Source organism: Pongo abelii, chromosome 11 (assembly GCF_028885655.2).
Source record: "Pongo abelii isolate AG06213 chromosome 11, NHGRI_mPonAbe1-v2.0_pri, whole genome shotgun sequence".
NCBI classification, from domain to species: domain Eukaryota; kingdom Metazoa; phylum Chordata; class Mammalia; order Primates; family Hominidae; genus Pongo; species Pongo abelii.
Genome location: NC_071996.2, coordinates 85,727,101 through 85,742,441, shown reverse-complemented (window position 1 = coordinate 85,742,441; position 15,341 = coordinate 85,727,101). Strand labels below are relative to the sequence as shown.

Genomic DNA, 15,341 nt, shown 5'->3' with positions numbered 1-15,341 from the left:
TAAACATGTGTGAGTTATATTACTAAAGATTAGGCAGACTATAAGATGAATCTAATTGGATGTGAGTGGTCAAGATCAAGGCTGTAATTAATTATTTTATTTTTTTTTTTAACTTTTCAGATCAGCTGTATTTCTGGCATCTCTTCTACTGACTACTGGAGATACCTCATGTTTCTTTAGGCTGGTCTCAGTTACTCTTCTACTCTACTGAGTTGCAATCTCTGGCTAAGTCTTAACTCCTTCCTTCATTTACTGTGGATACTGTTGCCCTGTCCTTTCCTCATTGTTGCCGTCTTTTCCTCATTCTCTTTCTTAATAAATTTTTGGGGAATAAATGTCATACCTTGTGGTCTTTGCCAGGCAGAAGAACAGGACTTGAATTACTGTTAAACCACAGGGAAATCTATTGTCCTTTTCCACTGTTGTTCACCCAGAGTTGGTTTCTCTGCATTATGGTCTCACCAAATGCAACTTTTTAGAATGGCACTTCCTTGAAAAGGTCTATTAATTTGTTATTCACTTATGTCTGACTCTTCCCACAGCTTGGGCCCTTTTTCTTTCTGTATTCAATTTTGTCAGAAGGTGGCGGCTTCCCAAAGGAAGGGTTGAAGGACAAACAAAATTACTATGTCTACTTCTCAATTCCCAGGCTATTTCAAAGAGAAATTTGTTCATACATTTCTAGTCATACTTAGTTAGTAATACGTGGCTGGAAGTTTAATGGGAGGAAAAACATTATATTTGTCTTTAAGATCATGTGGAACACTGAAGTTTAATGGGAGGAAAAACATTATATTTGTCTTTAAGATCAAGTGGAACACTGCCTTTGATGGCAGACCTCCTAATCAAAGGGGTTTATTCTAAGAACCCATAGAGATACCCTTAATCAATTTTTCTCACTTCTTGCCTTATATAGAGAAGCAACACTGGGTTGGGCCAACTAAGTGATTTTGGAAAAAGAACGCATAAACATTCTTTACGATTAGCAAAAGACATTACAGAAATAATTCTCATGCTAGTTTCTGGAGAAAGCAAAGCTAAAGAAAGCCACCTAAAAGAGCTGATGTATCGGTCAGGAAAAATATGGCAGACTCTTAACCGTGAATTGAAGAAAGTTAAGTGAAGGAACTGTTTATGAAGGTTTGAGTAGGGTTATAGGACTCTAGAGGAAACTATAGAATCATGTTCACTGGATGCATGAAAAATGTAGTGCCATCCAACTGTCTTGTCACAGCAGTGCATGAACTTTGGAGTCAGACTGATAAGGGACCCAATACCAGCTTTACCATTTTCTATGGGTGTGATCTTTGGCAATTAAAAAAAAACTGTCTGCATTTCAGTTTTCTCATTTGTAAAATTAAAGATGATAATATCTCTAAAGGTTTTAGAAAGAAGTTAAATGAGAAAATGTAGCTCAAATTGTAACCACATCTGACACAGTGCAAAAACCATAACTATTAAATCTAGTTATCATCCCTTATTTTATTCCTATTAGAGATATTATAAAGTTGGCCACAGAAGCTTAGTATTGAGGATCATGTTTGGCTGTAAGTAATTTAAAAAAAAACAAATAAAAAAAGCTAAAAGTTTATTTCTCTTTCATGCAAAACCAGGTCTAGACAGGCCAAGTTTGACATGGCTGTTGTGTTCTAAGAAGCCCACATACACCTTCCATTTTTATGTTTTGTCATCCTTACTGAGTGGCTGTTGTCTTCCTCGTTTAAGATAGTGGTCATTGCATCCTTGTTAGGTGTGGCAGAATGAAGGAAGTGAGGAAGAACTGGCAAATGGAGAGCAGGAGCAGTCTCTTTAGGAAGGTTCTTGACAGCTTATATCTTACTGGTCAGAACATAAGCTGCAAGGGAGGCTGGATGACGGATGTACTTTTCTTTTCTTTTTTTTTATTTTTTTTTTTGAGACAGAGTCTCACTCTGTCACCCAGGCTGGAGTGCAGTGGTGCAGTCACGGGGCTCACTACAACCTCCTCCTCCTGGGTTCAAGTGATTGTCCTGCTTCAGCCTCCCAAGTAGCTGGGATTACAGGCACGCATCACCATGCCCGGCTAATTTCTGTATTTTTAGTAGAGATGGGTTTCACCATGTTGGCCAGGCTGGTCTCAAACTCCTGACCTCAGGTGAGCCATCCACCTTGGCTTCCCAAAGTGCTGGGATTACAGGAGTCAGCCAGCGCTCCTGGCCTCAATTTCTCTCTTTCGTTCTTTCTTTCTTTCGTCTCTCCTTCCTTCCTTTCCTTCCTCCCTCCCTCCCTTCCTTCTTTCCTTTCTCCCCTCCCTTCCCCTCCTCCCTCTCCTCCTCCTTCCCTCCCTCCTTTGCTTCCTTCCTTCCTTTCTCTCTCTCTTTCTTTCTTTCTCTCTTTCTTTTTGAGACAGGGTCTTGCTCTGTCACTCAGACTGGAGTACAGTGGTGTGATCACAGCTCACTGCAGCCTCTACCTTCTGGGTTCAAGTGATCCTCCCACCTCAGCCTCCAGAGAAGTTGGGACCACAGGCACACCACCACCCCCAGCTAATTTTTAAATTTTTGTAGATATGGGGGTCTCCCTATGTTGCCGAGGCTTGTCTTGAACTTCGGGACTCAAACAATCCTCTTGCCTTGGCCTCCCAAATTGTGGGGGTTACAGGTGTGATGGAGCTTGAGCCTAGCAGTTGAAGACCAGCCTGGACATCATAGGGAGACCCTGTCTCTACAAAAAAGTTAAAAAGTTTAAGAAAAATTCCCATACACTTATTCTTTTTAATGCAAAATGTAGACAAAGACAAAAATTGTAATTCATCTACATCTAATCTCTTTTACACAAATAGATACATTTCATTACAGTCTAGGGCCAGTATGTCTATGAATTAGTGACAATAAATATTGAATAATGAGACTACTATCTACAGCGTTCTCCTATTGGGTACTCCCTGAGTTATAAGCAGCTACTAGTATTCAAGTTCATATGGCAACATGATAGTTTTTCTTGGGGAGTAAGAGTTGTGTTCAAATTTATAATACAGTGCCATTTTCTTGTTCTTTCTATACAGCAGTTTTTAAAAACTAGAAAATGAGACAATCTTTTATTGGTAGCACTCTGTAATTCTGCGTCTAGAATTAGTTATTTGTAGTCTCCCTAAAGGAGCACATATTTCCCCCAATGTTCAGCATTTTTAAATTTTCTTATCTGGCTACCCCAAACCCCTTCTTGCAGCCTCCCCTTCTCAGGTCTGCCTTACTATTGCAGGCCCCACAACCTTGCCTCCTCTAAATTAAAATGTTAACTATCAGGCTGAGAAGTAACCAGATAAATTAAATTCCTTGACCAGTTAATGACTAGTAATAGCTCGATAGATGATCTCTCTGAAGTGTTTGTATTCTTAAGACTGTTTAGGTACAAAGCATTCATTCAAGGTACTGCAGCTTTGTGTATAGAATTTCAGGCACACTGGCAGGTATGATTATGACTTTTTTTGGTGGGAACAGAACTCTTTTAAATGCCCCTTAGATTAAATCCATTCAGTCCACTCCTTTCTTGTTGGAATATTAAAATGAAGATTTCCTTACGAATAGTAGATATAGTAGCTTTAAAAAATATTTTAAAGCTATTCATTACAATTTCCTTTTCTTTAAGAGTTTTGATAAATCCAGTGATGGCTTATTACTCTTAGAATGTCTTACTGAATGTGGCGGGACATTTTGTTACTGACTTTAAATTAATGAATACAATATAAAAAATTAACATATCGAGAAAAGGCAAAGCCAAAAATATTAGAGGCCTGAGAACTCTTGGCTGAAGTTTCTCACCCCAATTACGTAAGTCCTCAATTAGTTCACTTTTGGAATCGTGTCTAATACATTTGACAAGGGAGTAGCCTTGGAGTGTCGCTAAGAAGAAACTGATCAGGAAAAATGAGATGGCAAAGAAGAATGTTTCCAAGAAGAAGTGGGATTTAGGGTGGAGGCTGGAAAAAAATGGGAGCGGTTCCTTTATGCATTGAACAAACATTTATTTTTTGCCTTCCACATGCCAGGACCTACTGCGTCTCCTCCGGATGGGTGCTCCTCGCCGACAAAGTCTAGACTGTGATTATCTCAAGGACTTGAGTTACCCTCACTTCCGACCTCCTCTCTCACAAACTGGCTCCAGGCGGGGAGACTGAGGATGGGCTGGGGAGGCTGGCAGAGGCGATCCCGTCCTCGCGGAGCACAACATCTGCTGTGTTCTGCGGCGAGCGCCCGTCAAGCAGTGGGAGGAAAAAGCGCTTGGAGCCACTAGCCCACTCTTAAGCGAAACTCGCCTGGAAAACACCCCGCCTCCCAGCAGAGTTTCTGCCGGTTTCTTTAGGAGGGTGGTGCGGAAAGGCAACTTTTGGGAACTTGAAGGAGTGGGGTGTGAGGCGAAGTGGAAAAAGCACAGAACGCGACCCCACTCAGTCCCCGTTTGGGACTCCCATCCTGGCATCAGGCGTAGTGGGCGGTCCGGGCCAGGGCCAGGGCCAGAGCGGCGGCGGCGAGGCCAGGCCGAGGGCCCGTAGGCCGCAGTTCCCCGTCCGGCCTCGCGGGGGCGCCGGCGCTGCCGATCAGGTGACCGAGGGCCCGTCCGGGGCTGCGGGAAGCGGCCTCGTTCTCAGCCGCCGGAGACGCCGCCGCCGCCGCCGCCGCCGCCGCCACACCTAGTGGAGCAGCCAGGGAAGGCGGCTCGTTGGGGGCTGGGGCGGAGAGCGCCGGGGGTGGGGGCGGAAGGGCGGCGGGCGGAAGGCAGGAGGCTGCCGGGGCGCGGGCTGCTGCGGGAGAAGGGGCTCCGAGGCGACCGCCGCGGCTCGCTCTGTCGCCGGCGCGGGATTGGGGCGCGAGGGCCATGGGCGCGCTCTCCTAAGGCGGAGGTCGCGGGCGGGAGGGGAGGAGGCCCGACAGAGGCTGCTGCGAAGGCCGCGGGCCAGTGACTGGGCGCGAGGCGGCCGGCGGCGGCGGCGGCGGCGGCACCACCACCATGTCGCGCTCAGTGCTGCAGCCCAGTCAGCAGAAGCTGGCGGAGAAGCTCACCATCCTCAACGACCGGGGCGTCGGCATGCTCACCCGCCTCTACAACATCAAGAAGGTGCGCACGGGCCGGGGAGGCCGCGGCGGAGGCGGGCGGGCCCGGGAGGGATGAAGGGCAAGGGAGGCGGTGGGGTGGGGGCGGCGGGAGGCGCCGGGTGCAGAAATCTCCGCGTTGCCGCCCGGGGCCCGGCCCGGGGTCGCCTGGATGCGCCGCGGCCTAATGCGGAGTCCCAGGCGCCTCTCCCTGTGGTTCGCCGGCCGGCCGAAGGCAGAGAAGCCATTTCCCGGCTCCCGGCGGCGGGATCCGGCGCTGGGCCTCACACGGGGTGGGGGCGCCGCTGGGAGCCGGGAGCTGGGAGCTGTCCCCTCCTCGGCGCCCCCGCCCCCATGACGGGGCCCATAGGAAAGGGAGGGTGGTGGGTGGGCGAAATTCTAGGTGGGTAGGAAAACTTGAGTGTTCCATATTCTTACGGAGATGGCAGCAGTGAACAGGGATTACACCCCACATCCCCATTTTTTGGTGTGGGAATGTGGGTAGAGAAGGGCTGATTGGATGAATCCCGTATCCCCTCCACTTTGCCACTTTATTTTAGATTGCTAAATAAAAAGCCATTGAGAGTGTGTTGACGATTTGGGATTATTTCATTTTGAAGGTGGAGAGGAGGGGGAAGTGAGGGTGGAACCAATTTTCTGAAATACTTCTAGGCTGTGAGTCACTAGAACTGGAACAACAACCTTCTACTCTTTCCCCTGTACTCCTCCTCATGTTAGATTTTCCAATACCATTTCTTAAAGTTCTGTGTCTGTACAAAATAAAAACCGTAAAAATGTTGCAATTACTGCTGATTTATAGCATAGTCTGATAATTTGAGCAACTATAGCTAATAGACCCATTTAAAGGCTTTTACATGTCCTCGGTACAGTAAGGAGTGGAAGACCACTGAAGTTTAGAAAAGTCCATGTAAAGCTAGAACAAATAATTACATTCATTATCCTAGGACAAAACAACAAAATCTCTCCCCTTAAGGCAAGGTTGGTAAGTTTTAAACAATTTGATAAAGAGAAAAAGAGATATTTGGAAAATTTAGATCCATTGAGTTTCCAATGTGTCTTTGATGTCATATCTTCATAACTATTTGTTGGCTTTTTAATATCTCGTGAATGTTACCTTTTAGTTTAATCACAGCAATAGATTGTAGGTTGAGAGGGCTTCTGAAGAAAGTTTTTTTTTTTTTGAAATTCATTTCCAAGCGTTTGAGTGTAAAATTGATTCATTTTTTACAATTTGATGTAGACACTAATTCTAAAGAGTGTCCTGGTTTAATGATGATAAATTTTGGATAAGGACAAAATCTGGTTGCTCACCTAATTGCAAGGATTTATTACTCTAAACCCAGTGCTATCTGGAGAGTAACTGCAACATGCTTACTCAGTTTGTTACCTTTTATGTGGCAGGAGCTCAGTGTCATGACAAAGAAGCCCCTCTGCATTTACCAAGGAGCCTAGGTTATAAATTTATATAGATTAGGAGTAATTCAGTTTTAAATAGTATTACTTAGAGGTTGCATTGACTTGAACTGTTTGGGGAGATTATGCTGCTTAAAAAACTTGGAAATTTATTCCTATATGACTTTTGTCCAAAAACGAGCAAGTCAAATATTATGAAAGTTACTAGACTGTGGTATTGTGGTTTAAAGGAAATGGTTATGATGGTTTCTAAAAGAGGAAGTGAGAGTAACATCAAAAGTGATTTGGGTATTTGGGCAAAATACCTTTTCTAAGCATTTATTAAACATTTTTGTAGGATAAATGCAATCAAACTTTAATATCCCACCTTCATAAATAAGATTAAATGAAATTCTGGGCATTTGAACTCTTATAATTCCAGTTCATTGCCTTTTCTCAAAAGCACTGTTTTTTTCACTTCCTGTTTTGGGAAGCTTCAGCCTCTTGTATTATTGAACTTGTGAAAGTTAAAATGCGTTGAATGTGATCATTATTATATCCATGTCAAATATTTTGATTTATTGAAACATCATATTTTAGCACTTGCCTTATATTTTTAGTTTCTTAAGAAATGCATTGCTTACCTTGCTTGAGTGTGAATTTTTTCTGGGCAGGGACAGTGTAATTTTTGAAATACTAGAGTATTTAGGGCCTTATCTGATACTCGAGGCCTTCAAGTTAGGCCAGGTTGAAATGAATGAATTACTTCCCTCCTCTCTCTCAAAACCTGTGTGCTCTAGTTTTAATAATAATACCCTTGGGTTTGCTCCCTTTGTGTAATTTTGCATGTAAATGAATCAGATAAGATTTTGGATCTTTCAGCCTATAGAATTGTCTGTGAGTCTGGCATATCTTCCCAGCTGGCTAGGAATTGAAACATTTGTTCAAATATCTTGCCAAAGAAGTGAGTAAGATCTGTTCACCATGTGTTTATTAGGTTCATGCTGTCTGCATTCTTACTGCATTATAAACCACATAATCTTTTCAATCTCAACCTCTTCTAGTCCTAAAAAAAAACCTTCCACCTCATAATACATGTTTGCCAATCAATTATCACATTTTCATTAATGCATGTGCATTAGATTGTCTACCAGATCTAATTACTCTGTTTCAATTGGAAGTATACAGTGGAAATGATATTTTAGTGAATGTATACAATGAAAAATAGTTAAGTAAAATAACTTACTATTGTCAATAATATGCTTTGACGCTTATTGGGGAAGTTGGAGCATGATTACTGAAGAATTTTTTTTTTTTTAATTTCATCAGTCAAAAATTTTGAGATCTTAATATTTACAATTTATGGGAATTTTAGGGAACTTGTAGTTTGATGGAGGATGTAAGAACACATAAAAGCGGATTTTAGGGAAAAGACTTGAAGGTTATTGGTAGCTTTACATTTAAATTTACTTGTTGCTTAATTCCTTTTTTTTTTTTTTTTTTTTAATATATGGTTTCCCCTTTCCAGACCTAATAATGTGACTCACTTATGTAGAGATTTGTAACATTTTTAAAGGTTCCAGCGTGGCAACTTGTGTGGTGGTGGGATTAAGAGCACTGGGCCAGAAGTTAAGAGACTTGCATTCCAGTCTTCATTCTGTCACTGAGAGTTCTCTAACATTGGTTAGTAATTTGACTTTCTTGAGCTTCACTTTTCCTCATCTGTAAAATGGGGAAAATTAACTGTAAAAGGAACAGTAAAGTCTATTCCAGCTCTATCTTTATGAGTTTATGGTGAAGTAGTAGAGTAGAAATTATGTTTCATTTTAAACAATAACTGAACTCAGTTTAGTTTTCTGTAATGTAGGGAGCATAATTTATGCCTGCCCTACCTACTTCACATAATTGCTTCTGAAGATAGAGGATGGTAATATGTGAAAACAGTATTTAGAAATCTGAGCATCTTTTTTGGGCAACATTGTTTTTCTGAAATTGTGTAACTGTTTAACAAAACTGCCAAATACCCAAAGAAAACATTTTGCTCAGTTAAATTTTTGTGTGTGTGGTTTACTCTCTCTTTTTTTCCTTCTTCTTTCTTTTCCTCCACCATTATCAACATGAGATTGATCTCTGTATTAAAAAGATCTTAGTTAATACTTGCGTCTTTTCCTCCTGTTAAATTTTTGCCTGTACTGTAAAGGACAGAGAATGAGAAAAAAAAAAAAAACCCGTACAACTATTACAAACTTTTTATAATGGAGTATTGTGGTGGTTTAAATGCAGTTTTACTGCTTTAAAAACATTAGAGGAATATTTTTCTTTTTTTCCCTATCCATTTCTCATTATTTTGGATAAATTTATTTTCTAAGGAAAAATTTAACAGGAATAGCATTGTAAAATTGAAAGTCTTTAGACGGTATCTGCTTATTTAGTGGGGGAAGAAAAGATGTTTGTGAAGGGAGCAGTGCAGGGTAAAGGGAGGGGAACTGGTTTTAGTCTTCCCTTTCAGTATTGTATTTGTTTCCACTTAGGGCGTTATTTTCTTTTTTGGTCAATCAGATGCAGAAGCATGTTCCAGAGATGCTTAGGAAAAATAATTATTTTTAATTTTTAAGTAGCAATGATAAATAATCCATCTTTTGTTTCCTTTATGGAATTGTTAAGTAACTTTAAAATTTTTTAATGATTACCAGAGGAATATATGTTTATTGTCAAAAACTCAAACATAACATAAATGAGTGACTTCAAAAATTCACTGTCTGCCCATCTTTATAACTTTATAAGCTACTGAATTGTTAGTTTGTAGGTAGGGTTGTATATGTGCCAGTTTGAAATGATTCTCTTGTTATAAGTAGAAGAACCTATACTGGAAAATGCTTTGTTATTGCATAGTTGATTATTTTAGATAGTAATAAAATTGCATCTTTAAAACTGTTTTATAAGCCATCATATGAGCTGTTCTTTCAGTTACTCTCAAATATTGAGGTTTTCCCTTTTAATTTATTCATTTACTCTTCGTTTATTGAATGTGTTCCCTGGCATGAGGGAAATAGAGGTAAATTAAGACGAAGTCTCTAGTGCCAAGAAATTAGTGTCTTAGTGGGGAGAGAGATGTATAGATATTTAACTAAAATGCAGTGTGTAAGTAGGATTGTGGGAGTCTTGAGAAGGCAATTAAAGATTATAATCTGGGAGAGATGGTAAAGAGGAGAGTGACATTTGTACTTGGTTTTGAAGTATGAATAGAAACTTCAGGCAGGCACTGACAGAAACTAACTAGTTACTATTTCAGATTGCAGAGTTTTTATTCAGTAGAATATACAGAGGGTCCCCAACTTGTGATGGTTTGACTTAACAATTTGTTGACTTCTTGTTGGCACGAAAGCTATGGCATGCAGTAGGAAGTGGTATGATACTTTCTTGTGATCTGATACTCTGCAGTGTACTGTATTACCAGATAATTTACTCAACTGTAGTCTAATGTAAGTGTTTAAGGTAGGCTAGGCTAAACTATGATGTTAGGTAGGTTAGGTGTGTTAAATGCATTTTCTTCTCTTTTTTTGGAGACAGGGTCTAGCTCTGTCATACAAGCTGGAGTACAGTGGCACGATCTCAGCTCACTGCAGCCTCTGCCTCCTGGCTCAGGCAATCCTCCCACCTCAGCCTTCCGAGTAGCTGGGACTATAGGCACATGCCACCATGCCTGGCTAATTTTTGTATTTTTTTTTGATAGAGTTGGGGTTTCACCGTGTTGCCCAGGCTGGTCTCTATCTCCTGGGGTCGAGCAATCCACTCGCTTCAGCCTCCCAAAGTACTGGGATTACAGGTGTGAGCTACCGCACCTGGCTGATTTATGATATTTTCAATTAAAGATAGGTTTATTGGAATGTATCCCTATTGTTAAGTTGAGGAGCATCTGTATAAAGATAACAAAATACAGTCATTCTGCATAATGATATTTCACATAACACTTAAATGATGGACTGCATATACACAGTAGTCCCATAAGATAATACTGTATTCTTACTGTTTTTTTTTTATGTTTAGATACATTTAGATACAGAAGTACATACCATTATGTTGCAATTGCCTGCAGTATTCTCGTTGTACAGGTTTGTAGCATGAAAGCAGTAGGCTATATCCCATGTACACTGGGTGTATAGTAGGCTATACCATCTAAGTTTATGTAAGTACACTCTGATGTTCACACAATGACGAAATCATCTGATGACATTAAGCAATGCATGACTGTGTTAGAGTATAAAATAGTAATGCTCTTCTTGCAGGCATATGACCTCTAAACTTCACTTATTTTCTAAACATTTTCCGTACCTGCAGAATATTCTGTGAGTTGAGAGAGCTAGATTCTAGATAATGCTCTGATACTTTTTTTTAGTTTGAACAAGTTATTTAACCTTTCTGGGCTGTAGTTTACTTACGAAGTGAGGATATCAGTGGTTCTTAGCCAGGGATACATAATAGAATCATCTTGGAAGGTTTTTACAAATTCCATACATCTGGATCCTGACCCAAACTTGAACAGAAAAAAATCCCTGAAATTGTTCCAATGTTAACTACTGAAATAAGTGAAATGTAAGTTCTTAAATACCTGTAATTTCTTTTCCTGCTAATTATTAACTGTAGTGATTTAATTTAGTTGTCTGGGTTATAACTAAATTTCTGGAAGGCTGCACATTGGCTCTCTACTAGCAAAACCAGCTCCGTGGTACTTATTTGCTCTCAGCTTCTGTTATGCTTCAAGCTGTATTTTTTGGCTTTCTAAGCTTTGCCAAAAAGCTTAGTCTTATTGATTCTAACTCTTGTAATCTTAAACAGATATTCCAGTTATCTCACGTTTTTGGAATATGCTTTTATTAACCTCATAGGTTAAGAGGAGAATTAAATGAGATAATCCATAGGAAGTATTAGTACAGTGCCTTGTAACAAGCATAAGAGCTGAGTAAATGGTGGCTGTTGTTACTAGTTCTGTTTCTGGGGCTTGGAACATAGTGGACACTTAATAAATGTTCATTCCCCCCGCCCCCAGATTAAATTAAGCTCAAGACTACCTTTTAGGAAACATTCCTCACTATTCTATTTTACTGCCAGATACAGTTTGATATCTACTTACTGCTAAGACAAAATAATTATTTGTATTTCAGAAGTATGTGTTCCACAGTAGTCCTTTAAATAACAATTTCTTTTTAACCGCAAAGGTGTGACAATATATATACTTTAAAAAACTGCAAAAACACCTTTGCTTCATAAACTGAGATGATCCTGTATATTGGAAGCTGAAAACTGTTTAAAGGCAACAGTGACATATATATCTTCTTGTAAATGGAATGGTAATTAATAACTCATTTGAATCACTAAATTTTTTTCTTTTTTTTGAATCACTAAAATTTTTAATAATTTTGAAAGGTATAATGGGTTGAAGTTTTTCAAGTTCATGACTTTCTCAGAACTTGTGTCTAAAGGACAATAACTGTGATTTCTGTATTTATAGATCTTCATTATTGGCTCCAATTAAGAGGTAGTTATTGATAAAATTACATTAATTTGAAAGCATTTCCAATAATTTCAGTGTACTTTGTTATCAAGCCTCTTAATCCAAATTACTAGCAGTAGATTGCTCTCTTTTCTTTTCACCTACCTAAGATAGAGGGAAAGGGCTAGCTTAAAGCAGGTCGGTTGGCTAAAATATACATCATAACACAGGAGGAAAAAAATAATCAGAAAGCTAACTACTGATGAATTTGAGTCTTATTTTGCTCTCGATATAAGGTTTTCCAGTACTTATGGACAATTTTCATACTGTAATATTTTCATTATTTAAAAAATTGGAACATAAAATAATCACAGGTATATATTACTTTTACATTCCATAATTTCAGGTAATGTCTATTCTTCCTCCAGGTATTAATTTCAATGTGTTGAAAACTCAGGGAAGAATCTTTGTCCCTTTATTCCTTCAATTTTGCAAAACGTGTGGTGTTTCTTGGTTATTAAGTCAAATTCCTCTTTCTAGTATAAATTGGCCAAATTTTGTATTTTTCTCCTCATCCTTGACATTATTCAGATGGGGCTGGTTTCTGTGCCCTCACGAATAGCATTCTCACTCTGACTTCTGAGATATTGTTCATATTTTTTCAATTAATTCATTGTACTAGAAAATCATTTTGTTCTTCCCTATTTTGGCATTTTTTCCAATTATTGTACTAGAAAATAATTGTTCTTCCATATTTTAGCAAAGGAATGTGTTTTATTCCTGAGTTAGAATAGAAATTAAAAAATAAAACTGAAGCTAGGCACAGTAGTAGTGCGTGCTTGTAATCCCAGGTACTTAGGAGGCTGAGGCAGAAGGATCTCTTGAGACCAGGAGTTCAAGTCCAGCCTGGGCAATATAGCAAGATGCTGTCTCAAAAAAATAAAATGGATTGAACTGATCAGATTTTTACCGTGATAGCAACTGCTTCCTGAGTTTTAAGCAGCTGAGGTTTTGAATAAGTGGAGCATGTTTTTAAACATTATTTTTGGGAGGGGACATATATTTTTAGATAGTGTTTTGGAATCAGGTATGAATTTCTCTGTAGGTCCTGTCAGTAGTTGTGAAATCTTGATCAAGTTACTTAATTTTTCAGAAGCTCCTTTCCTTTCTGTTGAGTGATAGTTTAGATAATTTCTAAAGCACAGGTGTTTTGCACACAATAATTGCACAGTAAATGTTCTTTTTACTTCCAACACCTTTTGTATCTTGATTATTTTGTTGTTTTTTCCCTTCTCTCTTTTTTTTTGAGTCAGGGTCTCACTCTTGCCTAGGCTGGAGTTTGCAGTGATTGTGAACAGGGCTCACTGTAGACTCAACCTCCCTGGCTCAAGCAGTCCTTCCATCTTAGCCCACCAGTAGCTGGGACCACAGATATTTACCACCACGTTTGGCTAATTTTTAAATATTTTGTAGAGACGGGGTCTCCCTCTTGCCCGAGGTGGTCTCAAACTTGTGGGCTCCAGCAATTCTGCCTTGGCCTCCCCGCGTGCTGGGATTGTAGGTGTGAGCTACCGAGCAGTCTGGTTTTTTTGTGTCTTGATTGTTGCTTCATCTCTTGTGAATAGATAGAGGAATTTTAAAAATCTGTATTTTTTTTTTTTTTGTCATCATGGCAAGTTCTTGGAAAAATAGTAACATTAACCATGTAAAGTTGAGCTGTGGTATGTAATCCTATGCTGTAACAGCTTGAGTAAAGGCCTCAGTACGGGGGTTTGTGGTAGAGTGGCAGAAAGATTTGTTTTAAAGTCATACTTTAAAATGGCATAGGGTCTAGGCTTGATGTTTCTAATCAAAGATGTTTCTTTTGTGGCCCGGATAGTATATTGTGTAGTTTTCTGAAACGTCTTTGTCCTTTATTTTTACTAATAACATCGGATTTGTGTTTTAAAAGGAACTTAGAGATATTGAATTGACTACTGACCTATAATTTTTTTTTTTTTTTTTTTTGAGACAGAGTTTCACTCTTGTTGCGCAGGCTGGAGTGCAGTGGCGCGATCTTGGCTCACTGCAACCTGCGCCTTCCGGGTTCAAGCGATTCTCCTGCCTCAGCCTCCCGAGTAGCTGGGATTACAGGCGCCAGACCACGCCTGGTTTTGTTTTTTTTTTTTGTATTTTTAGTAGAAACGGGGTTTCACTGTGTTGGCTAGGCTGGTCTTGAACTCCTGACCTCGTGATCTGCCCACCTCGGCCTCCCAAAGTGCTGGGATTACAGGCATGAGCCACTGAGCCCAGCCTAGAATTGTTTTTATGGAAAATCTTGTTTCCATAATTGAGAACTCACTATGTATATCCATGTATATAAAGAAGTTTTATTTAAAAAATTATTTGGAACTTATTTATTAACTACATATGTGCCAGGCACCAAAATAAACAGTTTATGTGTATCTTATCTTTTAAATATTTTAACAGTGTACCCTATGCAGTAGGGAGTAATAATATCTTCAATTTATGGGTTAGGTAACTGAGGCTGAGAGGTTAGGCAGTTTGCCTAAGGTCATATACGCTATTATCCACTTGACCCAAGAGACAAGGGTTTTAATTACTATGTTTAAGTATATCCTTTAACATCACTGTAATTTTATCTGCCACATAAAATAATCCTGACTTTTAAAATATTATAATTAGAATATTCCTGGAGAATAAAGTTCCAATTCTGAGAACTGGAAATTTAAGTATATAAATATTTAAATTTATTTTAGATCTTCTGAAATTTGAAATTATAGTATTTTATGTTTTATGAAAATATATGCTGACTCAAGATAAAGTAAAACAGGGTACTTGGGGGAGTTTTTGTTTTTTCAGTTCTGTAGTTTATACATAGTTTTCTTTCTGTGTAGTGAAATACCTCTTTTAGTCAATTCTCTGAAAAAGCTTTTTTTTGGTAGGGCTATAAAATTCAGGGATTTAGACATCATTTTACACTGTATTCACCTTTCCTTTTTTTCTATTTTTGGGAGTATGGGGGGATAGAAGTGCTCAAATGTTTAATTGAATTGGTAATTTGTTAAATCTTTTGATTACGTCTTTCTGGTAAGCCTTTCAGAAATATATTAGTCTAAAATGTTTTGATAACTAAGTTTAATTGTGTATTTAGTTTTTAAAAATTTGATACTTCAAAAGGTGATAACTTTGAGTTAAGGATTAATTTTGTGTAATATTGTAGATGTAATAGGAAGATACATGGTTTCAAGTATACCAATAGCAGGCTGTTTTCTGAAAATGCAAGTTGTGATTTTCTTATCCTCAAAATGAAAGTTTTTTGAGTTTGGGTGGGGAATAAGATGAATTTTTATAAACTATAACTTCTG

The 15,341-nt window shown here is 39.1% G+C and overlaps 1 protein-coding gene across 4 annotated transcripts in view; it reads left to right on the top strand.

The window, feature by feature from the left end:
- The first annotated feature begins 4,941 nt into the window (after nucleotides 1-4,941).
- NCKAP1 (NCK associated protein 1) overlaps nucleotides 4,942-15,341 on the top strand; it is a 113,013-nt gene continuing 102,613 nt past the window's right edge. For 2 of the 4 annotated variants that reach the window (XM_054549568.1, XM_002812651.5), the window contains exon 1: nucleotides 4,942-5,094. In XM_054549568.1, the coding sequence (XP_054405543.1) occupies nucleotides 4,987-5,094 (108 nt within the window). In that variant the 5' untranslated portion in view covers nucleotides 4,942-4,986. The remainder of the gene's footprint in view (nucleotides 5,095-15,341) is intronic. The other 2 variants (XM_054549567.1, XM_054549566.1) reach the window with 1 other exon arrangement.